The sequence below is a fragment of the Zea mays genome, chromosome 10 (assembly GCF_902167145.1).
Source record: "Zea mays cultivar B73 chromosome 10, Zm-B73-REFERENCE-NAM-5.0, whole genome shotgun sequence".
Taxonomy (NCBI): Eukaryota; Viridiplantae; Streptophyta; class Magnoliopsida; order Poales; family Poaceae; genus Zea; species Zea mays.
Window position 1 is genome coordinate 5,321,016 of NC_050105.1, and position 18,594 is coordinate 5,339,609.

At 41.3% G+C, this 18,594-nt stretch overlaps 2 protein-coding genes across 5 annotated transcripts; both read left to right on the forward strand.

The window, feature by feature from the left end:
* Positions 1-1,729: 1,729 nt before the first annotated feature.
* On the forward strand, positions 1,730-10,999 carry LOC100273126 (diaminopimelate decarboxylase). Of its 2 annotated transcripts, none has more exons than XM_008663362.4 (8): positions 1,730-2,354; positions 3,819-3,993; positions 4,101-4,250; positions 6,763-6,924; positions 7,073-7,258; positions 8,294-8,416; positions 8,492-8,581; positions 8,907-9,064. In XM_008663362.4, the coding sequence occupies exons 1-8, from the start codon at positions 1,861-1,863 to the stop codon at positions 9,000-9,002; spliced, it is 1,476 nt and encodes a 491-aa protein (XP_008661584.1). In that variant the 5' UTR covers positions 1,730-1,860; the 3' UTR covers positions 9,003-9,064. The 2 variants fall into 2 exon arrangements, with proteins under 2 accessions (XP_008661584.1, NP_001141045.1); NM_001147573.1 differs by lacking the exon at positions 8,907-9,064 and adding an exon at positions 10,639-10,999 and having other exon boundaries at positions 1,817-2,354.
* Positions 11,000-11,956: 957 nt separating this feature from the next.
* On the forward strand, positions 11,957-16,793 carry LOC103640763 (endonuclease III homolog 1, chloroplastic). Of its 3 annotated transcripts, none has more exons than XM_020545591.2 (11): positions 11,957-12,269; positions 12,776-12,903; positions 13,146-13,221; positions 13,406-13,447; positions 14,351-14,484; positions 14,925-14,991; positions 15,218-15,309; positions 15,677-15,814; positions 15,896-16,000; positions 16,112-16,195; positions 16,356-16,793. In XM_020545591.2, the coding sequence occupies exons 1-11, from the start codon at positions 12,161-12,163 to the stop codon at positions 16,488-16,490; spliced, it is 1,110 nt and encodes a 369-aa protein (XP_020401180.1). In that variant the 5' UTR covers positions 11,957-12,160; the 3' UTR covers positions 16,491-16,793. The 3 variants fall into 3 exon arrangements, with proteins under 3 accessions (XP_020401180.1, XP_020401181.1, XP_020401182.1); XM_020545592.2 differs by having other exon boundaries at positions 14,354-14,484; XM_020545593.2 differs by having other exon boundaries at positions 14,366-14,484.
* The last annotated feature ends 1,801 nt before the right edge of the window (positions 16,794-18,594 follow it).

Here is an 18,594-nt window from a genome sequence, read left to right on the forward strand (position 1 = left end):
TCTGCAAGGTAATCAAAAACCATATTTCCACACTATCTTCCACATTCCGTGTACCACATGTACATGCTTCATCTCTTCTTTTTTTGCTCGGCTTCGTCCTCATTCATCAATCCAAGTCCATAGTACATCTCATGTTCATGTGACATGTCATGTCTTCCTTCCTCAATCATCTGATAATATCATAGCATCCCAATCAACTTGTTGTGTTGCAACAAACAAATAATTGTCCTACAAATTGAAGCATCCTAGATCGGGTTAACTGTGCACATACATCGTACAACGGAATACAAATTATGACATCACCAACAACATAGATCCACCAAACAAATTAAGCATTCAACGAAGTAACTGATCATAATATGTTGCCGAACTTAGTGATGACCTGAGTACCAATGAAGGGCACAACAACTAATGATGACACAAAAGCAGTGTTCAACCTCGGTGGGCTTGGTGAACCTCCTTTTCGACTTCTCATTTGGGAATTTCCCCGATCTGGGAGATAACGAGGTGAGTCACGGTGGCCCACCAAAATCGTTGGATTGTGGAGGAGTGTCGTCCATGGTGGCGGGAGATCTGTTGGTGGTGGCTATGGATCCAGGCTCGACCGAGGGCCTGAGAGCGCTCCTCGACGCAGAGGGGAGGAGGACAAGGAGGGGAGGAGCGACATACTCACATTGTGTACCCCTTGCCATCGGTTTGCACCATGTCAAGGTCTAATCACCGATATAAGTCGCGCGATGCTTAACCTTTTCCATTCATCACGTTTCCTTTTTTGTTTCGTTTCTAAGGTGGTAGATGACACAATTGTGATTCCATTTCAGTAGAGCCAACCCTGTCAGCTTCCATAATTGCAAAAATCTGGTCGAGACGCCATATAAGGCCTTATTTGTTCGGGTTACTTCTACGCCATATGGATTAGATATGATTGATAAAAACAGTAGAGATTTTGATTTGCTATAGATTTAAATCTACTCATTCTCATTCAGGTCTTGTTCGGTTATTGATATTCCATATGGATTGAAGTGTATTGGGTGAGATTGAGATGGATTTTGACCAACTTTTTTGGATTTTAGCCCTTTTTGGGTTTTTTTTGCACAACTATACCCTTTACAATTTCATTTCAAAAAAATGGACCCTAACCTCGGCGCCATCATCATTGGCGCCGAGGTAACACACATCGACGCCAGTACCATTGGCGCCAACTTTTCCTACGTGGCAGCCGATGTGGCAAGTCCCAGGGGGTCGGCGCCATAGATCTTGGCGCCGACCCCCCTTGACGGTGGGGTCCGGTGCTATTCAGGGGGGTCGGCGCCAAGATCTATGACGCCGACCCCCTGAGACTTGCCACATCGACTGCCACGTAGGAAAAGTTGGCGCCAATTATGTTGGCGCCACTATGTGTTACCTCGGCGCCAATGATGACGACGCCGAGGTAAGGGTCCATTTTTTGAAATGAAACTACAAAGGGCATAATTGTGCAAAAGAAACCCCAAAAGGACTAAAATGCAAAAAAGCTGGGGATTTTGACTTGCTATGGATTTCCGACTCAATCCCACCCAATCCACGTGGATTAACGCAAAAACGAACTAGCCCTCACGTGGATTCAGTGGATTCAGATGAAAACAAACGTGCCCTGAGTTTGATTGGTGTGGAATATCTGGTATCTGAAAAATAAATAAAATAAAATAAATTGGAGAAAAAGAGAACAACCGAGCAAGTCCGTCAGACATAAACAATTCGTGTGACTGAGGCCCGTCACATGTGGAGGTCAAATCCACGTGTTTGCGTGGAATTGCGATAGTCGCACAGAGCACTTTTGCTAAATCGCTAGTTCGTTTCCTAAACCCTAGCAAAGTAGGAATGGCGTCGGCGAGCATGCTCGCGCGCTCCCTTCTCCGCACCCCAGACCCTACCCAAACGAGCCACCCGAACCGCCGGAGCGCCGCTGTCGTCTCCTTCCCCCGCCGCCACCGCCGCCTGTCCGTGCGCGCCTCCGTCTCCACGGCCTCCCCTTCCCCACCGCCACAGCCCGCGGCGGCGGCTGCCGGCGTGCCGAAGCACTGCTTCCGGCGCGGGGCCGATGGCTACCTGTACTGCGAGGGAGTGCGGGTGGAGGACGCGATGACGGCTGCCGAGCGCAGCCCCTTCTACCTCTACAGCAAGCCACAGATCCTCCGCAACTTCGCCGCCTACCGCGATGCTCTCCAGGGGCTCCGCTCCATCATCGGGTATGCCGTGAAGGCCAACAACAACCTCCCCGTGCTACGCGTCCTGCGTGAGCTTGGCTGCGGCGCCGTCCTCGTCAGCGGCAACGAGCTCCGACTCGCCCTCCAGGCGGGATTCGACCCCGCCAGGTGCGGTTCTTGTTCCAATTTTTTTTTCCTGGGATGGACCGGTGTCATTGAGCAAATGTGTCTGCACTTGCCGGTGGAAGAATACTTTTCTGCTGTTGTTCATTGCTTTAATTTCGGATGGATGAGAATAAATTATGTTGCATTTGCTGCTGCTGCTGATGAAGGCCGTGTCTGTATATCTGGTATGGATAGCAGTAATGTTAGGTTATTTTAGCGAGAACACAAACTGCAGTAGCCACTGTAATACGTTATCATGTTAAAAATTTCGAATCTTCATTTCAGAGGTCAGGGATGATTATTAGTTGGATAAGCATCATGTTATCAGGTTGATATGGATACATTATTATTTTAGGGTATTTACCCCCCAAAAAAACCCATATGCAGATATGATTTTAGTATTTTTGTAATAAAAAATAACAATGCAGATTAAAATTCAGGAAGCATTGAAATTGCCTCACTCATTTCTGATTTCTTCAACTTCAAGACTCAAAGTCCAAAGTTGCAGACAAAAACCAAATATGAACGCATCACAATATAAGTCTCAATGTCTTATCCTTGTTGTATTTAAATGGTGGTGGAATGGAGGACTGAAGTATACCTTAATCTTCACTGTCAGCAAACATTTTCAGGAGATATCCAGAAGATAGCAGCAGGACAATGCAATGTAGCTACCAGCAACAGTAACATGTCAAATTCCAACTTCTATGACAGAACAGAAGTATACAATTAACAAATATATACAACAAGACATGCAAACAAGTCTCACACCTCAAATAACAAATCACTGAATAAGAATTCACAACTAGACATGCATAAGTTCAACGTAGGAAGATAGCAGTACCTAAGTTGTATTACACAACAAACATAGCCTCAAACGTATTAAATTATAAAGGGCACTGCAGGTCGTCTAGCTGAGCTGGTTAGGTGGTTTGAATAGCACTCCTCAAGTCCCGAGTTCGAATTCTAGTGGGAGTGAATTTCAGGCTGAGGTTAAAAAAGGTCACTCGCTGGTTCCCCTGGTTGTGTGCACATGAGATGGACTGACCTATAGGGGGTGGATCCTCGTATAGGGGCTAGGAGGGCTTAAAACACGAGTAAAGATCTGGCCTATAGGGGGTGGACCCTCATGCTGCACAGGGGACCAGCTTTCGTGACCTTTCTCGGCTGGGGCTCCGATTGAGCTTCTTCTTAATATAATAACCGGGGGGGGGGGGGGGGTCTTTCCCCTACCGGCCGAGTTTTGTAAAGGTTTCAAGCGTGTTACATGGACTTCAAGCCCAAAAGCGAAAAAACCACATGATGGTATTATTGGCTATTGCAGATGCTGTTGTTTTAATCTAATCAAGAATTTTTTAGCTTGCCATTGGTTTTGACAACCCTTAGCTGCATAGCTCATTGTTTCCAGTTGATGACATTTTTTCTGAATAGAAAGTAACTATATTCAGTTTATATTTTGAAGATCAGGTGCATATTTAACGGAAATGGGAAGACACTCGAACATCTTAAATTAGCTGCTGAGAGTGGAGTATTTGTAAATGTGGATAGCGAATTTGATTTGGAGAATATTGTCAGAGCTGCAAGAGCTACTGGAAAGAAAGTGCCTGTTTTGCTTCGAATAAATCCAGATGTGGATCCGCAGGTATGGTTATCCTCTAGTACTCCCCAATGCACATGTGCATGTGCACACAAATAGCCAATGAGAGTATTTGGTTTATTTAATTGCGAGAAATAAACTTTTTTCAACAGGTACATCCTTATGTTGCCACGGGAAATAAAACGTCTAAATTTGGGATCCGCAATGAGAAATTGCAATGGTTTTTGGACTCTATCAAGTCATACCCGAATGAAATCAAACTCGTTGGTGTTCATTGCCATCTGGGATCTACTATTACAAAGGTAATGTCTTGTTCTCCTTATAGTATTATTTTAATATCACTATAGTTTTATGTGCATAATTTGTTGAACTGAGCTTGCCCACAATTGTTCTTCTTTCTTCTTAATGCAATGATACACAGTTCTCTTGCATATTCGTCTATTTGAGGAAATAAAAAGCTTTCATGCAGTGGTAAATTGTACATTTTTCCTGCCTAATGGGTGACATCTTGTGTTGGGTGAACAGTCACTTTGTTGCAACCAGTTAAATGTTTGCTGTTCCAGTAAACAATGAACATGCTGCACTATGTCATCTGATGATCTGATAGTCAGTGAATGCACCCTGTTTTAGTATCATTGCCTGACACCATTTACCACAGGTAAAGATTAGAAAATATTGTTATTATTAAGATTATTTGTTTGGTTCATGACCACAACTTGCCACACCACAGGCTAGTTATGCCACAGGTTTTTTTGGCAGCTGTTTGGTCCACTTCCACAACTATGGTGCACTACAATTTCTTAGCACACTGTCCCACAGATCTTAGACCCATCTTTCTGCCAAACCTTGACACAATTGTGGCTTCGATTTTGCTCACCACACTTTATGTGGCAGCCACAGTTTGCCGAAGGTTAGGCGTGGCAAACTACAGCACCAACCAAACAGGCCTCATATTTCATACCTGAAGTACCCTATAGAACCTGTCTTGTAAGGTCTAACTAGTGGCCCACACCATTGACAAGGATAAAAAACTTGACCTGTAGGGGGGAGCCCCCGAGCATCATATATAGAGAAGACATTCTCATGCAGGTCAAGAAAACCTTGGAACCTCTACCCCACTCATACACAATGGCATTGTAGCCCATGCGAGAACGACCACGATTGGGGCCTGTCCTTAGACTGTGCTTTTATGTGGGACAAACAAGGGGATTTTTAACCCCAGTTTGAAATTCGGAACCACGGGGAGTCGAACTCAACATTTGAGGAGTGCTACTCATACAGATCACCTAAGCAACTTAGCTAGAGGCCCTTTCGCATCGACAGGGATAGATGGCTGCCCATTTCTAATATATGACTATAATATATGATTATAGTGTCATGCCCAATTGATACTTTATCTCAGAACAATTATTCTTTACTTAAAAACTAGGAAGCACTAGTATTTTACTCCCTCCAGACCACATTTACACCTTGCTCTCTTTTACTGTTCCATGTCGAGATGCCAAGTTTTGTTAACTCCAGATTATTGAAGTTGAAGGGCAGGTCAGGTGCAGTGGTGGGAGCTGTCTCACTAAGTCACCAGGTCGCGGGTTTAAAGCAGCCTCTCCGCATTTGTAGGGGAAGGCTTGCCTCGGTTGATCCCTTCCGCGGACCCCACTCATGTGGGAGCCTCCGACACAGGGTCTGCCCCCAGATTATTGAAGAATCTATTGTCTTATAGCGAAGTCCAAGATTTTTGGAATGCAAAGTTCTTCCATGGCTTAGATAGTGTATTTTGCATGAACTATCGTGTTCAATGTGAGGCAATCATGGAATTTGCAGCATGTGCGCACTGCAGAGATAAGATGTGACGCGTTATTAGTATATGAATATAAAAATGAGCCTGCTTTTTGTTAGTATGCTGAGCATGACCATGTAAATGGCTCAACTTTTTTAAAATTAAGATCATAGTTATTAAGGCGGTAAGGCGAGCGCCCCCCCTTTTACCTTTCAAGTGGTAAGGCGAGGCGACACCTTAATTATATATATAAAAATATATAAAATTAGACCAAATATTATTTATATTTCACTAATTCAAAGGTAATAAGCAAGTTAGCATACCTATAAGACCTAGTAGGCCCATTTTAGCCTAGTAAAAGAGAGAAATAGAAAAAAGAAAAAAGCCCACTAGTCAACCTAGTCTAGCCCAACAGTTTTAGGGTTACCTCACCCAACACCCCTCAGTTCTCCCTCTCCCTCCCCACGTCTCTCCTTCTCCCTGCTCGCCGCCACCGCCACGACCTGCGCACCTCAGCCGCCGCGCCCTGCACGCTGCCGCCAGCGGGACCTGCGCACAGCTGCCGCCATGATTTGTGCGCCTCAGCCACCATGTCCTGCCGCCGGCGGGACCTGTGCGCCACCATCGCCGCGCTCTGCGCGCGGTTGCTGCCTCTTCCCCGCGCACCGCCTCAGCCTTTTCCCCACGCCTTACACTCACGGTAAGGCGACCACGACGCCTTGCCCTCCAGCCTCGCCTTACCGCTTTAGCGACGCTAAGCATGATTAAGATGCATATTTGACTGGATCAAGAGGTAGACCCTTCCATGTATTACCCATACACATTATAGTAAACATCGTTTCAATTATTTTGCTTAAAGTGATCTAATACTGGTTAGGGCTTTTATCCTTTCGCCATAGAGTCCCAAATTTTTTTTAGTAAATACCCATGCAGAAAATTTACATTCTCAATACCCATCTGTGCTTACATGGCTATGTTCTTTGCAGAATACCTGTTTCCTTCTTAATAGATTTATCTAAAGTGTTCTTCATTTTTAGGTTGATATATTCAGAGATGCTGCAGTTCTTATGCTGAATTATGTCGATGAAATTCGAGCACAAGGTTTTAAGTTGGAGTACCTGAATATCGGAGGTGGTTTGGGAATAGATTACCATCATACCGATGCAGTCTTACCTACACCTATGGATCTCATCAACACTGTAAGCTCAACATTCTTACCATGTTTCTGACTCATATCTTTGCAGGCGCACATGCATCTTTAAAATACCAGTTTTCCTTAATGTGATATGGAAAGTTGGCTTATGCTGAGCTTGATTCATCATGCTTGTTCTATTTATTTTGTTGCAGGTGCGAGAATTAGTTCTCTCTCAAGATCTCACTCTTATTATTGAACCCGGAAGATCCTTGATTGCTAATACTTGCTGCTTCGTCAATAGAGTAACTGGTGTTAAATCTAATGGTACAAAGAATTTCATTGTTGTTGATGGCAGCATGGCAGAACTCATCAGACCTAGTCTGTATGGAGCATACCAGGTTTGTTTTATTGTTTAGAGATTTAATCAATGACAATGAGTGTTACTACTATGTTCTTCTGGTTGTTTATTTTCCATCTCTAGAACCATAATGATTCCAAGCGGTAGTTTTTGTTGTGTATCCAAGATGGTAACCACTTCGGTGTGGTGATAGTCTTGAAAAAGTAGATTACTTCAATACATGGAAATTTTGAATATTGCCTCTAACAGTTTTAAATGCTATTTTTACAACCATATATGGGTAATTTACTGGTGAAGGCTCAGATTTTTTTTAAAAAACTCGACCTGCGAGGGTAAGACAGCCCCCAGGCATTATATTAAGAAGATCTTCTCACGCAGGTCGAGAGAACTCTTGAACCCCTGCCCCAACCATACAAAGCGACACCATAGCCCATGTGAGAAACCGTGACCGGGGGCCTTAGATCTGTGCTTTGGCGTGGGACAGACAAGGGGGATTTTTTTAACCACAACCTGAAATTCGCTTCCACGGGAGTCGAACCTAGGACCTGAGGAGTGCTACTCAGACCACCTAACCAACTCAGCTAGAGGCCCTTACGCAAGGCTCAGAAATTTCAACTACACATATATGTTCTCAGCACACCTAGACACCACACAGTAGAGTAAATATTTAGGCAATGTGCCGAGAGTAGAGGATCTAGTCTTAGTTTTGGAATGATACAATACTGCTACATCTTATTCTTGCCATTGATTTATTTTGTGATTGTTTTTACTTCTTTCCACTGCTGATTCTCTTATAGTCGGACACTTAGTCAGCTATGTGTTACTCAGTGATTGCAGCAACTTAATGAATTATTATGATTGAAACAACTTAATGAAGCACTACGATTGCAGCAACTTGATGAAGCACTATGGTTGAAACAACTTAATGAAGCACTATGATTGGAGCAACTTGATGAAAAATGTGTTTAGGTTTCAGTTTCCTTGAAATGCATAGAAAATCATGTTAACTGCATAAACAAAAATGTCATACAAAGAAAGTTATTTCAGCTCTTGAATATTGTTACTCATGTGGCAGCATATCGAACTGGTCTCTCCCCCCACTCCTGGTGCTGAAGCAGCGACCTTCGATATTGTTGGACCAGTTTGTGAGTCTGCAGATTTCCTTGGAAAAGATAGGGAACTTCCAACACCTGATGAGGTCTCTTTCAAAGCCATTATATTTTATTTGATGATTAGGCCTTCTATGTTTCTTTCTGACATGTTGTCCTTGTAGGGAGCTGGACTGGTTGTTCATGATGCAGGTGCCTACTGCATGAGCATGGCTTCCACCTACAACCTGAAGTTGAGGCCACCGGAATACTGGGTACACACTACAACACACATTTGCTGCCCAGTGGGGACGGGCACCCTCATTAGCTAAAATATCATGTTGCAATATATAAAAAAATCATCACAAAAAATCATGCATGTAGTACTCATAAAGTATAGTTGCAACAATTCAGTTTGATAAACAAGCTGTCAACCTGGCACTATTCATCAAGTGCTGATAGTGACACTTGTATTTTTTTAATCTGAACATCAAAGATGAATTTCGAAATTAATTGTTTTAGCTAAACTTAACTTTAGATACTATATACATGATTTTTTGTGTTCTTTTTTGAAACATTGTGTTGGACACTTGTTTTCAGTTGCTACATGGCATCAAAAACAAGAACAAGGCAACACACGTTAAGAAATTTGAACCTTGGTCCTTAAGTTACCACTTCTTCGAAATGTTAGCTTGAGGACGAAGGTCTTTAAATGGAGATATGAATAAAACAGTACCAGACAAAATGATAATGGGAAAACAAAGTATGAAACTCATCTCCTGAGCCTTAGCATTATTTATTTCATCATTCTTTGTATTACATAAGTTTACAAACATATCTTCGGCTTCTTTGCATAAGATAGCTTGAAGGTATTTCGAAGACCAAGTGAAATGAAGTTTATAGCCCTCCAAAAGGTGAATTTATGCAGGGCACTGTTCATCTATTTATAGTCGCGGGGTACAACTTTGATGAAATTAAAATTCACACCCTAAAACCTATATATTCGAGCTATACTGCACAACGAGGGCGAAGTTGTCTTTTTTCCTTCATCGCTTTTGTGAGAACTTCAGCTTCGTCATGCTTCGTATTTTATCCATTGTTCCTTCACGGTACTCAAGGTACTTGTAATACTTAGAGATATACTAGAAAACAATCATTATCTTGGTGTTTCGAGGACCTTCGTAAATAATAAGGCCCCCAACACATTGCAACATGATATTTTAGTTAAAGAGGGCGACAGCCTCCCTGGTGGGCATACTGCCACCTACATTCCCTTTTTTCTCGTGATTATTTTGTAGGAAAAATGGAAAAAGCCACTGCAAGCTAGGGAATATCAGTTACTTTTACTTACTTGGATCTAGCTTCCTTAGAGCAACTATAGCAGTTTTGGGGGTTGATTCTAAGAAATAAAGTCCAGCAGGGCCGCAACCCCCACTGATCCCGACTCTCCACTGCCACCATGTTTTCTTGCATCGCTCTTGCCCTAACCCCTACTTGACCTGTGGAAAATGGGGCTAAGGGCAATTGCTGGTGCCTCTAAAGTTTGAGTGCATGAGTTGGGCCTGTTTAACTTACCTTTTTTTTTTGCCTAAGGCCTCAGATGTAGAGTTGGAACTGTTAAGAGCGATGGAGGTGCTCAAACTCGCTTGAAATTCCCTGCACTCCATCTCCCCTTGATTCCACACCATGCTGCACAGCCTGCACCCTGTCGCTCCTGATCCTTACTTACCAGCCTACTGCTGTGCCTCGTCCCCTTTGCCTGCCCCATAATGTCGCAGATGGATACCTGTCTATGTATAGGAGCTCGGTTCTTATGACACTATGGTTTAACGATTGTTGCTGAGAAAAGGAGGCCAAGCAGACAAATTTGGGAGATGGTGTTTTTAAGAGGGGTGGGGGTGGGTGGGGGTTGAGGGGCGCCCTACTGCTGGCAGCTTAGAGGAATCAAGCCTGACATGGCCTGAGGTGCCGTAGAACATGGAAATCAAGAATGCGAAGGGGATCATGTAGAGGACTAGAGGAGCTTGACAACCGGTCTTTGGGGCTCTAGAATAAGGGCTAAATTGCTCTTATTGTCTTACAACCTGCCCATTTAATGTGTTTCCGATTACCCCCTGTAACTATTGCCAACCAATGTTTTCTTAGAGTTGCGCATGTTAACAATCGAGACCAACTTGAATATGAAAACACATAAAGCTTGCATGTGGTAGACTGTAACCGTGTGGAATTGAGACTTTGGGGATGCCCCCGTTCCCCATTTGTTGCCTCTCGTCTTTTTATCAGTTTTCTTCATTGGTCATTTAACCAATATGGTTTATTGTCCCCTTTGCAGGTGGAAGCGGACGGTTCGATCGTTAAGATCAGGCATGGAGAGAAGCTTGATGACTACATGAAGTTCTTTGATGGTCTTCCTGCTTAGATGTTTATTATCTGCGACTGCTACGGACGATGTTTTCTTGGGGATAATTGGATTTTCTTTGTCAAGCTCATTTTTGCTTTCTTGTGGTTATGTAATGTTACTGGATACTGGATAGCTAGTTGGTGCATCCTCAACTTCCTTTTCATTTCTGTTAGTTTCGTCACCAAGTTCGTCCTCAATTGCTATTTGGTTGTAACCCAGCTGTAGGATGCCTGGCTAGCCTGTAACCGCCTGAGCGTGATTTGGTTGGGAACTGACGGTTTCACCTGGTGAGACATGCCTGCGAACCAAATCTGTCCCCTGGGCTGCCGTATGTGTGATACCAAAATCTGTTGTAGCCTTGTAGGTTTACTATTGCTGTGATAATCTGTTGCAGGTTTACTATTGCTGTGATAATCTGTTGTAGGTTTACTATTGCTGCATATAGTATAATGATGTCTTTGTATTTTTTTTTCGTAAAAAATCGAATAAACGGTTTGGTCAAATTTAGTAAAAAGTCAAAACAATTATAAATCGGAACGAAAGTAGTATTTATCAAGGTAACAGGCTCCATCGTCGGTATAAATGGAGTAGCAGTAAAAGACAGATTTGTTTTGGATTAAAGACGGTTGTTTGAATGTAGCTCTAATACATAGAGATAAAACACTCTTTGGATTAAAGCGGATGAAGCTCTAATATATAGAGATAAAACACTATAGAATAAATATTTGTTTTAGATTAAAGACAGTTGTTTGAATGTCTCTGTAATACATAGAGATAAAACACTCTTTGGAAAGTCGTCCAGTCTAGGAGCACCTCTTAGATTTAGATTTGTCGAACGTGAACATGAATGGTAGACTGAACACCCATATAATCTCGATTTGACAGAGCAACACCTTGAATGAAATCAAAATACTAAACAGAGTGGGTTACCGGCTCTACGACCCCATTCCCGGGCACTACTATAGAGCTCTTTGGGCCTTGCATCTTTCTTTCGTCGTTTCGCACATAGATACAAATGTACTCTCTAGTATAAACTATAAAAACACTCTTTGGATTAAAGCGGATGAAGCTCTAATATATAGAGATAAAACACTGTAGAATAAAAAGTAGAAATCGGTATGAATTAAAGGCAAACACTAGAAGAAATGGTAGAAACCGGTATGAATTAAATTCAAATGAACCTTTTTTTCCATTGTAAAACGGATTCGTTTGCAAGCTTTGTGTTTTCTGGTTAATATAAATATTGATTGATAAAGGCTTTAAAGCTATGATTTAATTTAATCCTGGTGCGTGAAGAGCCACGCAGTAGGCTTCAGAGCCACAAGCAACGCAACTGTATTGTTTTTCAAAAACGCGAATGAACGAAAAAAAGATGAACAGGGAGGGAGAGAGGAAAAAGATGAACAGGACAGGACCTCGTCGCTAAAACCCCAGCGCAGCGGCGCGGGAGCAGATGCACCTTGCCCTTCTCATCTCCCGCATTCGCCTCTTGCCGACCGCCATGCCCAGCACCCGTTCCGCCTCCGCCTCCAGGCTGCTGGTCCGCGCTGACAACAGCCCAGGTGAAGTGAAAGCCCGCTTTTCTGCCCCTTTCGTCTCCGCGTATCTTTCTCCCCTTTTTAGTGCTCCTTTGCTAAGTAGCAAGTTCCGCTCTGCCTTGTTGTGCTATTTACTTCACCAGTTGCTCCAGAGGATCAAATTTCGTTGTACTACTAATGTCAGGTGGTGAATGCCTTCATGATGCCCCACACTAACTGATCATCTGCTGTATGCATGGCCAAGATACACGGATTTAGTTTGACGAGAACAGAATTTCCGCTCGCTACCATTTCTTTTGTCTCTGCGGATTGAACGAGACGAGTGGGAGTGTAGGACCGACGCTTCTGAGTTCAACTTTTTAGAATTTTGTTCCAACTTCAATTGTGAACTTAATCTCCCTACTCTGTTAAGAAACCCCCGTCCTGAGTATCAGTAGATCAGTACCTATGCCTGACATTTTCCTCCCAACATTTTTGGTATACTTTTCATTCTTTTTTGTCAATAAAGTACAAGTTTCATGCCTTTTCAGTTGCACGAGAAATCAAACGTGAATCCAGTGTTTCTTTGGACACTCCCAAGCCCGAAGCAACTGTCTCTGTTAAGCGGAGAAGGGTGAAGCGAGAACTTGAAGTAAATGGGCAGCATCATAAGAAGCAGGTGCCTGCTGACTGAACAGAATGGCTTTTTTATGAACAGAAGCAAGTTCCATGTGTTTCTCATTTTTTTTCCTTTCCTTACGCTCTGTACCCTTGATTTAAACTGCTTGCTTATTGAACCCTTGCTCTTTGGTGTAGTGCAGCGAGTGTTTCTTTTGTATCTAGCTACATTTATTCACTCATGGTACCTTAGTACTTGGTTTTATGCTTTCCTTAATACAAAAATTTCCTATTCATATGCAGGTCCCTGACATTGAGGATTTTATATACGAAAAGGCCAAAACATTGACATCGTCAAGTAAGGCAACAACATCTTTGGGTAAGAACCGCTGGTGCCGATCAGATAATCTTTTTCAGTTTCCTATTTAGCCAGATGTTTCATAACCAGTGTGCAAGTATCTTTCACCTGGATAATCTGCTAGCAAGTCTCTATGTGCCATATTACAATCTTGTTCACGTTTCTGCCATGTCTTGTAAAAAAAACTAACACTTCCCTTCTTCAGTCAAGGTGGAGAAAAAGGTTGGAGTTTCTTCAGTTATAAAAGGTATGCATAAATCGGAAGGCTACTTGAAGAGATAAGTTATTGCATATACGTTTACCATGCTGCTTTTGTTGTTATGCCATGTTTCGTTTTTTTTTGCAAGCCTATACCTATTGACGTCAGCAATGCTTCATTTAAGTTTTGGGCTTTGTGTTACTAACTTACTACTAAGATGAAGTCACTGGATTGGAACTTTTTTTCTGCTAGCATGTGATCAATCTTGCCACAACCACAAGTGGGATCTTACATGGTCAGGATATGCTGTGGCATTTTCAGTTTCCCATACATAACTATCATTTGTAAGCTCATTTTTTTTAATTATGTTTGAAATTAGATTGCATGGAAAACAGCTATACACGTGCCTAAATCTTGACTTGTGGCTTCTGTTGTAATTCTAGCCTACCCCAACTTGTTTGGGACCAAAAGACTTTGTTGTTGTTGCTGTTGTTTGGAATTAGATTGCATTGTTCTTGGTTCCTCTAATTGTAATGGTAGCCAAAAAGCCTTAGCGCAGTGGTAAAACTGCTGCCCTGTGACTAGGTGGTCACTGGTTCGAGTCATGAAAACCGCCTCTTCTCTTGCAAATGCACGAAAAGACTGAGTACTATAAACACAAACTGGTCCGACCCTTCCCCGGACCCGCGCAAGTGGGAGCACATGCACCGCGCTGCCCTTTTTTTAATGTTAGCCAAAAAGACGGGCTCATTATAGTCACTGATTAAAAACTTATATGAATCTTAGTTCTTCATTCTGCACATCTGTGCATTTTTTCAACCTAAATTCTTCACTGTTGCACCATGAAAAATAAGTGCATTAGGTCCAGGTTTGTTGACTTCTTATTAAGCATTCATATCTTTCATTTGATTGGTATCTTTCTTATGTCCATGTACGATAAGAAACCCAAAGTAGTCATTTGCGCAGTTGGAGCTCCAGATAACTGGGAGGCAGTTCTTGGAGGCATTAAAAGCATGAGGTTATCTGGTGAAGCCCCCGTAGATACGAAGGGCTGTGAAAAAGCTGGTTCTCTCCTTCCACCCAAGGTAGTTTTTGCCACAAAATAGTCTTTTCACCTTTACAATTTTATGTTAGAGCCTTGTTGGTATGACCTGTTCCAAGTTTAGTTCCTACCGTTGCCATTTAAAAAGGAAATATAAAGAGAAAAAGGCGGAGCTCTTTGGTTGGCCTTACATAGGTGGCTTCGGGGTTATGCAACTCACCTAGTTGGCTAATTTCCTTGTGTTGTATTACAATATGAAAATGATGTTTGTATTTTCCTGTGTAGAGTCTAGAAATAAAACAATCTGTACATTAATTTTGTGCCAAATTGATTGGAAATTTTCCACATTTGTGTCTCTTCACTTATTTGCTGCTTTATAATACTTATGCCTTTTTTCTCTGGAAATAATTGTGCGTTTGGGTTCTGTTTATAAAGAGTTTAGGTCCAGTTGTAATCAATACTTCTCTTCCTATTCCTGGACAGGAAAGAAGATTTGCAGTTCTGATATCAACTATGATGTCAAGCCAGACAAAAGATGAAGTTACACATGGTATGTCTTCAAAATTTCCTCTGTCCAGAATTGGTTATGCCTTCTTGTTGAGAATTCTCCAACCACTGAAGTATCTATTGTTACTTTGGAAACTCAAGAGTTTTTTTGTTCTGTCATATGAAATTCAGGAAAAATTAGCCTTGTCATGAGATTCGCTGATGTGTTTGTACTAAATAGTTGTCCTTTAGAAATTTGCTGATTGCATTTTGGAGTCAATTCTTTTCAGCTGCTGTGGAACGCCTCTCTGAAAACGGTTTACTTGATCCGGATGCTATAGTGAGGACTGATGAGACCACGCTTGCGAATCTTATCAAACCTGTAAGTTGCAAAGGTTTGCACTCTATTAGGATATGCTTACATTGTTCTTAAGTTAATAATTACTGGACTGTACGCACCAAAAAAAGAAGGGCAGGTCTGGTGCAGTGGTGGGAGTTGTTTTATTGAGTCACCAGATCATGGGTTCGAAGCAGCCTCCCCTTTTATGTACCCAAAAAAAATGAACTTAGAAGCATGAAAATGTAAATTCACGTTTGCTTTTGTTATCCATCACAGGCTTTGCAAATACACCAGGCTTAACACTATCTGAAATGGAACATTGCTTTAGTCTCAAAATGATTTGAAGCTAAAGATTACAAGAAACTTCTCAGATAGATGACTCACAGCATACTGTTCATGATTTTAACAGGTCGGATTCTATCAGCGAAAGGCGCAGTTCATAAAAGAAGCTTCTAAAATTTGTCTTGAGCGCTTTGGAGGGGATATTCCGGATTCTCTGAATGAACTGCTTGCTCTGAGGGGAGTTGGCCCTAAAATGGCTCATTTGGTAATAATCTACTTATTCTGTCCTTTGTGGTTGAAATATGAACACATATATCTTCATGGGTATCTTTCTTTAACTAAACAGGTGATGAGCATTGCTTGGAAGAATACTCAAGGAATCTGTGTTGACACTCATGTGCATCGCATTTCTAACCGACTTGGGTGGGTTTTTCGGGAAGGGACAAGACAGGTAGCTTAGGTTTGATTTGTGATGTCTTCTCTAGTTCTCTTCTTAAAAAATCACAACTACCCATTACAGAGGCTGGGGAATAATACTTATGCTGCTATGTGTTGTGCACAGAAAACTACGACACCAGAACAGACAAGAATTTCTCTAGAGAAATGGCTACCCAAGGATGAGTGGGAACCTATAAATCCATTACTGGTATCTCTCTACTGAAGTTGTTTTAGTACGTCAATAATGTTTTTTTCATTGATTATTTGATTGTAAGATAGTGGTTATTGTTCTATGCTATCTGAATCCTGCCTTGATTTCAGAACTGCTAGTCTCTGCTGCAAAAGAACTGAAAAAAAATGTCTTGTAGGTTGGATTTGGGCAAACTATCTGTACTCCACTGAGGCCCAAATGCGATAAGTGTGGCATCAACAACATTTGCCCTTCTGCTTTTAAGGAATCATCAAGCCCAATTCCAAAGCAAAAGAAAACAAGGTCTCCATAGAACTCTGACTGTGACTTGTCTGGCACCGACGTGAGATAATATTTTGGGTTGTCCGTCGGTGGTAAATATTATGGGGTTTCCTTTTGGTCAGTTATTGTTGGATCACCTTGGTGCCGTACCATTGGCATTTGGCAATGGCAAGTCATGTATATCATTTTGTATACCGGTAAATTGTTCAAGACGGTATGAAGACACGCTTGTCTACCAGTTACTGTAACAAGCGAAATTTTCATGTGCCAAATGACACATGATTCATGAAAGGTGGGTGCAATGAGAAAATTCTCTTGCGTGCACCAAAGTCTATCGCCGTTTCCTATAAGACCTAACAAGAGATCTAATCGATAGCTGTCTATGTAGTTATCTGATCGGGAGCTTGCGCGTGGGGTTTTCGTACTTGAGGCTCCAACAAGGATACCTCGATAAAATAAAAAAATATTGCCTATCGATAGGAGTTTATGTCTATCACATTTATATTATTAGTTTGATCACATGATTTATCTTTCTAGTTATAGGTTAGTTGATAAGGCCGAAATATACATTATATAACTTTTTTTGTTGTAGCGATAGTTACTGTTTGCTTTATATATTTGTAAGATAATGGTAACTGATAACATTAGTTTAATCATAATCAGACAACACACTAGAAATTGATATCGGTCTATTTAAACTTGTTACCTTCAATAATTGAGCGTGAATAAGTATCAAATATCATTTATGTTACATTTCGTGAATCAAACATCACCTTAGTTCATTTCTTAAATACACATATGAACATTTGGTTATGTGAATAGATTTTAATTAAGGAAAAAATAGATACCATAAATTAGTGTGAAAATAGATGTCTAATTCATCCTCCTTAGGCATCATCGTTTCTTACAAGTAGTATCAAGGCTAATGATTCATTTGGAACTTTTGACTTAAACGTCGTCGAGCCAACACGATTAAGAGAGGGATAAATGTAGAATGACTTAATACCTAGAACCCATTGATTTAAGTGTTTTGAGGGTCACTCGCGACATGATGAAACCATTAAAAATCCTAAAAAAACCCACCACGAGGTGATGAAAGCAAAATTCATCTAAATGCTCGAGCTAAAAATTGTTCGTTTAAATCTTTGAGCGTAGATATTTTTAACCGAATGTTTGTACGTAAAATTGCTAATGAAATTTGGTTAAAATTACATAACCCTCAAGACAATAATATTGCCTAAGTTTAAATGAATATAATTGTTTTAGAACGAAAGAAAATAAGTTTGTTAAAGAAATGTGTCCTTGTTTGAATCTAATATTCAATGAACTCAGTTCTATTGGCACAACCAACCGATATGCCCATCGTGAGAAAGATTCTTTCTAAATGAGAGGATAATCACAATTCTTCATAATATAGAGCTTGAGCACAACGACCTCATGGTTTGTGATTGACAAGCAGGTGCCATGAGACGACACAAAAAATAGGTTAAAAGAGGTCACTTTTATCAAGCAAAGGCATTGGTCTTACATGTGAAGAACACAAAAGGATGAAAGGCAAGAAGCAAGTCAAATCTCAAGCCCAAGCTCATCAACTAAAGAAGAATATAAGAATGATGATGGTGAGCCTCCACCTCATCCTCTAAAACGCTGAAGATACAATCCAAAGAGACAGAAAAGTGACGGGGATGATACACAAGATAAACTTAATGAGTGTATCCATTAAGCTAAACAAATCTCATTCAACAACCATAAAAAGAATAAAGAAAGAGATGATGTTTTGAATGTAGCCACAAGGGTTACTCAAGATAATTATTCAAACAAGACCACACCTAAGGACAAAAGAGAGAGACAGAGGCCAAGTTCTAACATCAATGAAGGAATGAGAGGCTTCACCAAGTAAAGATGAAACCTAACACAAGAGACAATCGTCCTCACTCTATGGGTCCACTTGGTTGTGTAACTAAGGTGCCAAAAATTGCCATAATTTTTTGCTACACTTGGCTAAGATTAGACGCTCAAATTCTCACTAAATCTTGTCATGACTAAATAATCTTGCCACGCTTTTATAAATTGCATAATTTTCTGCTACACTTGCATTAGACACTCAAATTATTCGCCACAGCATACCTAAGAGA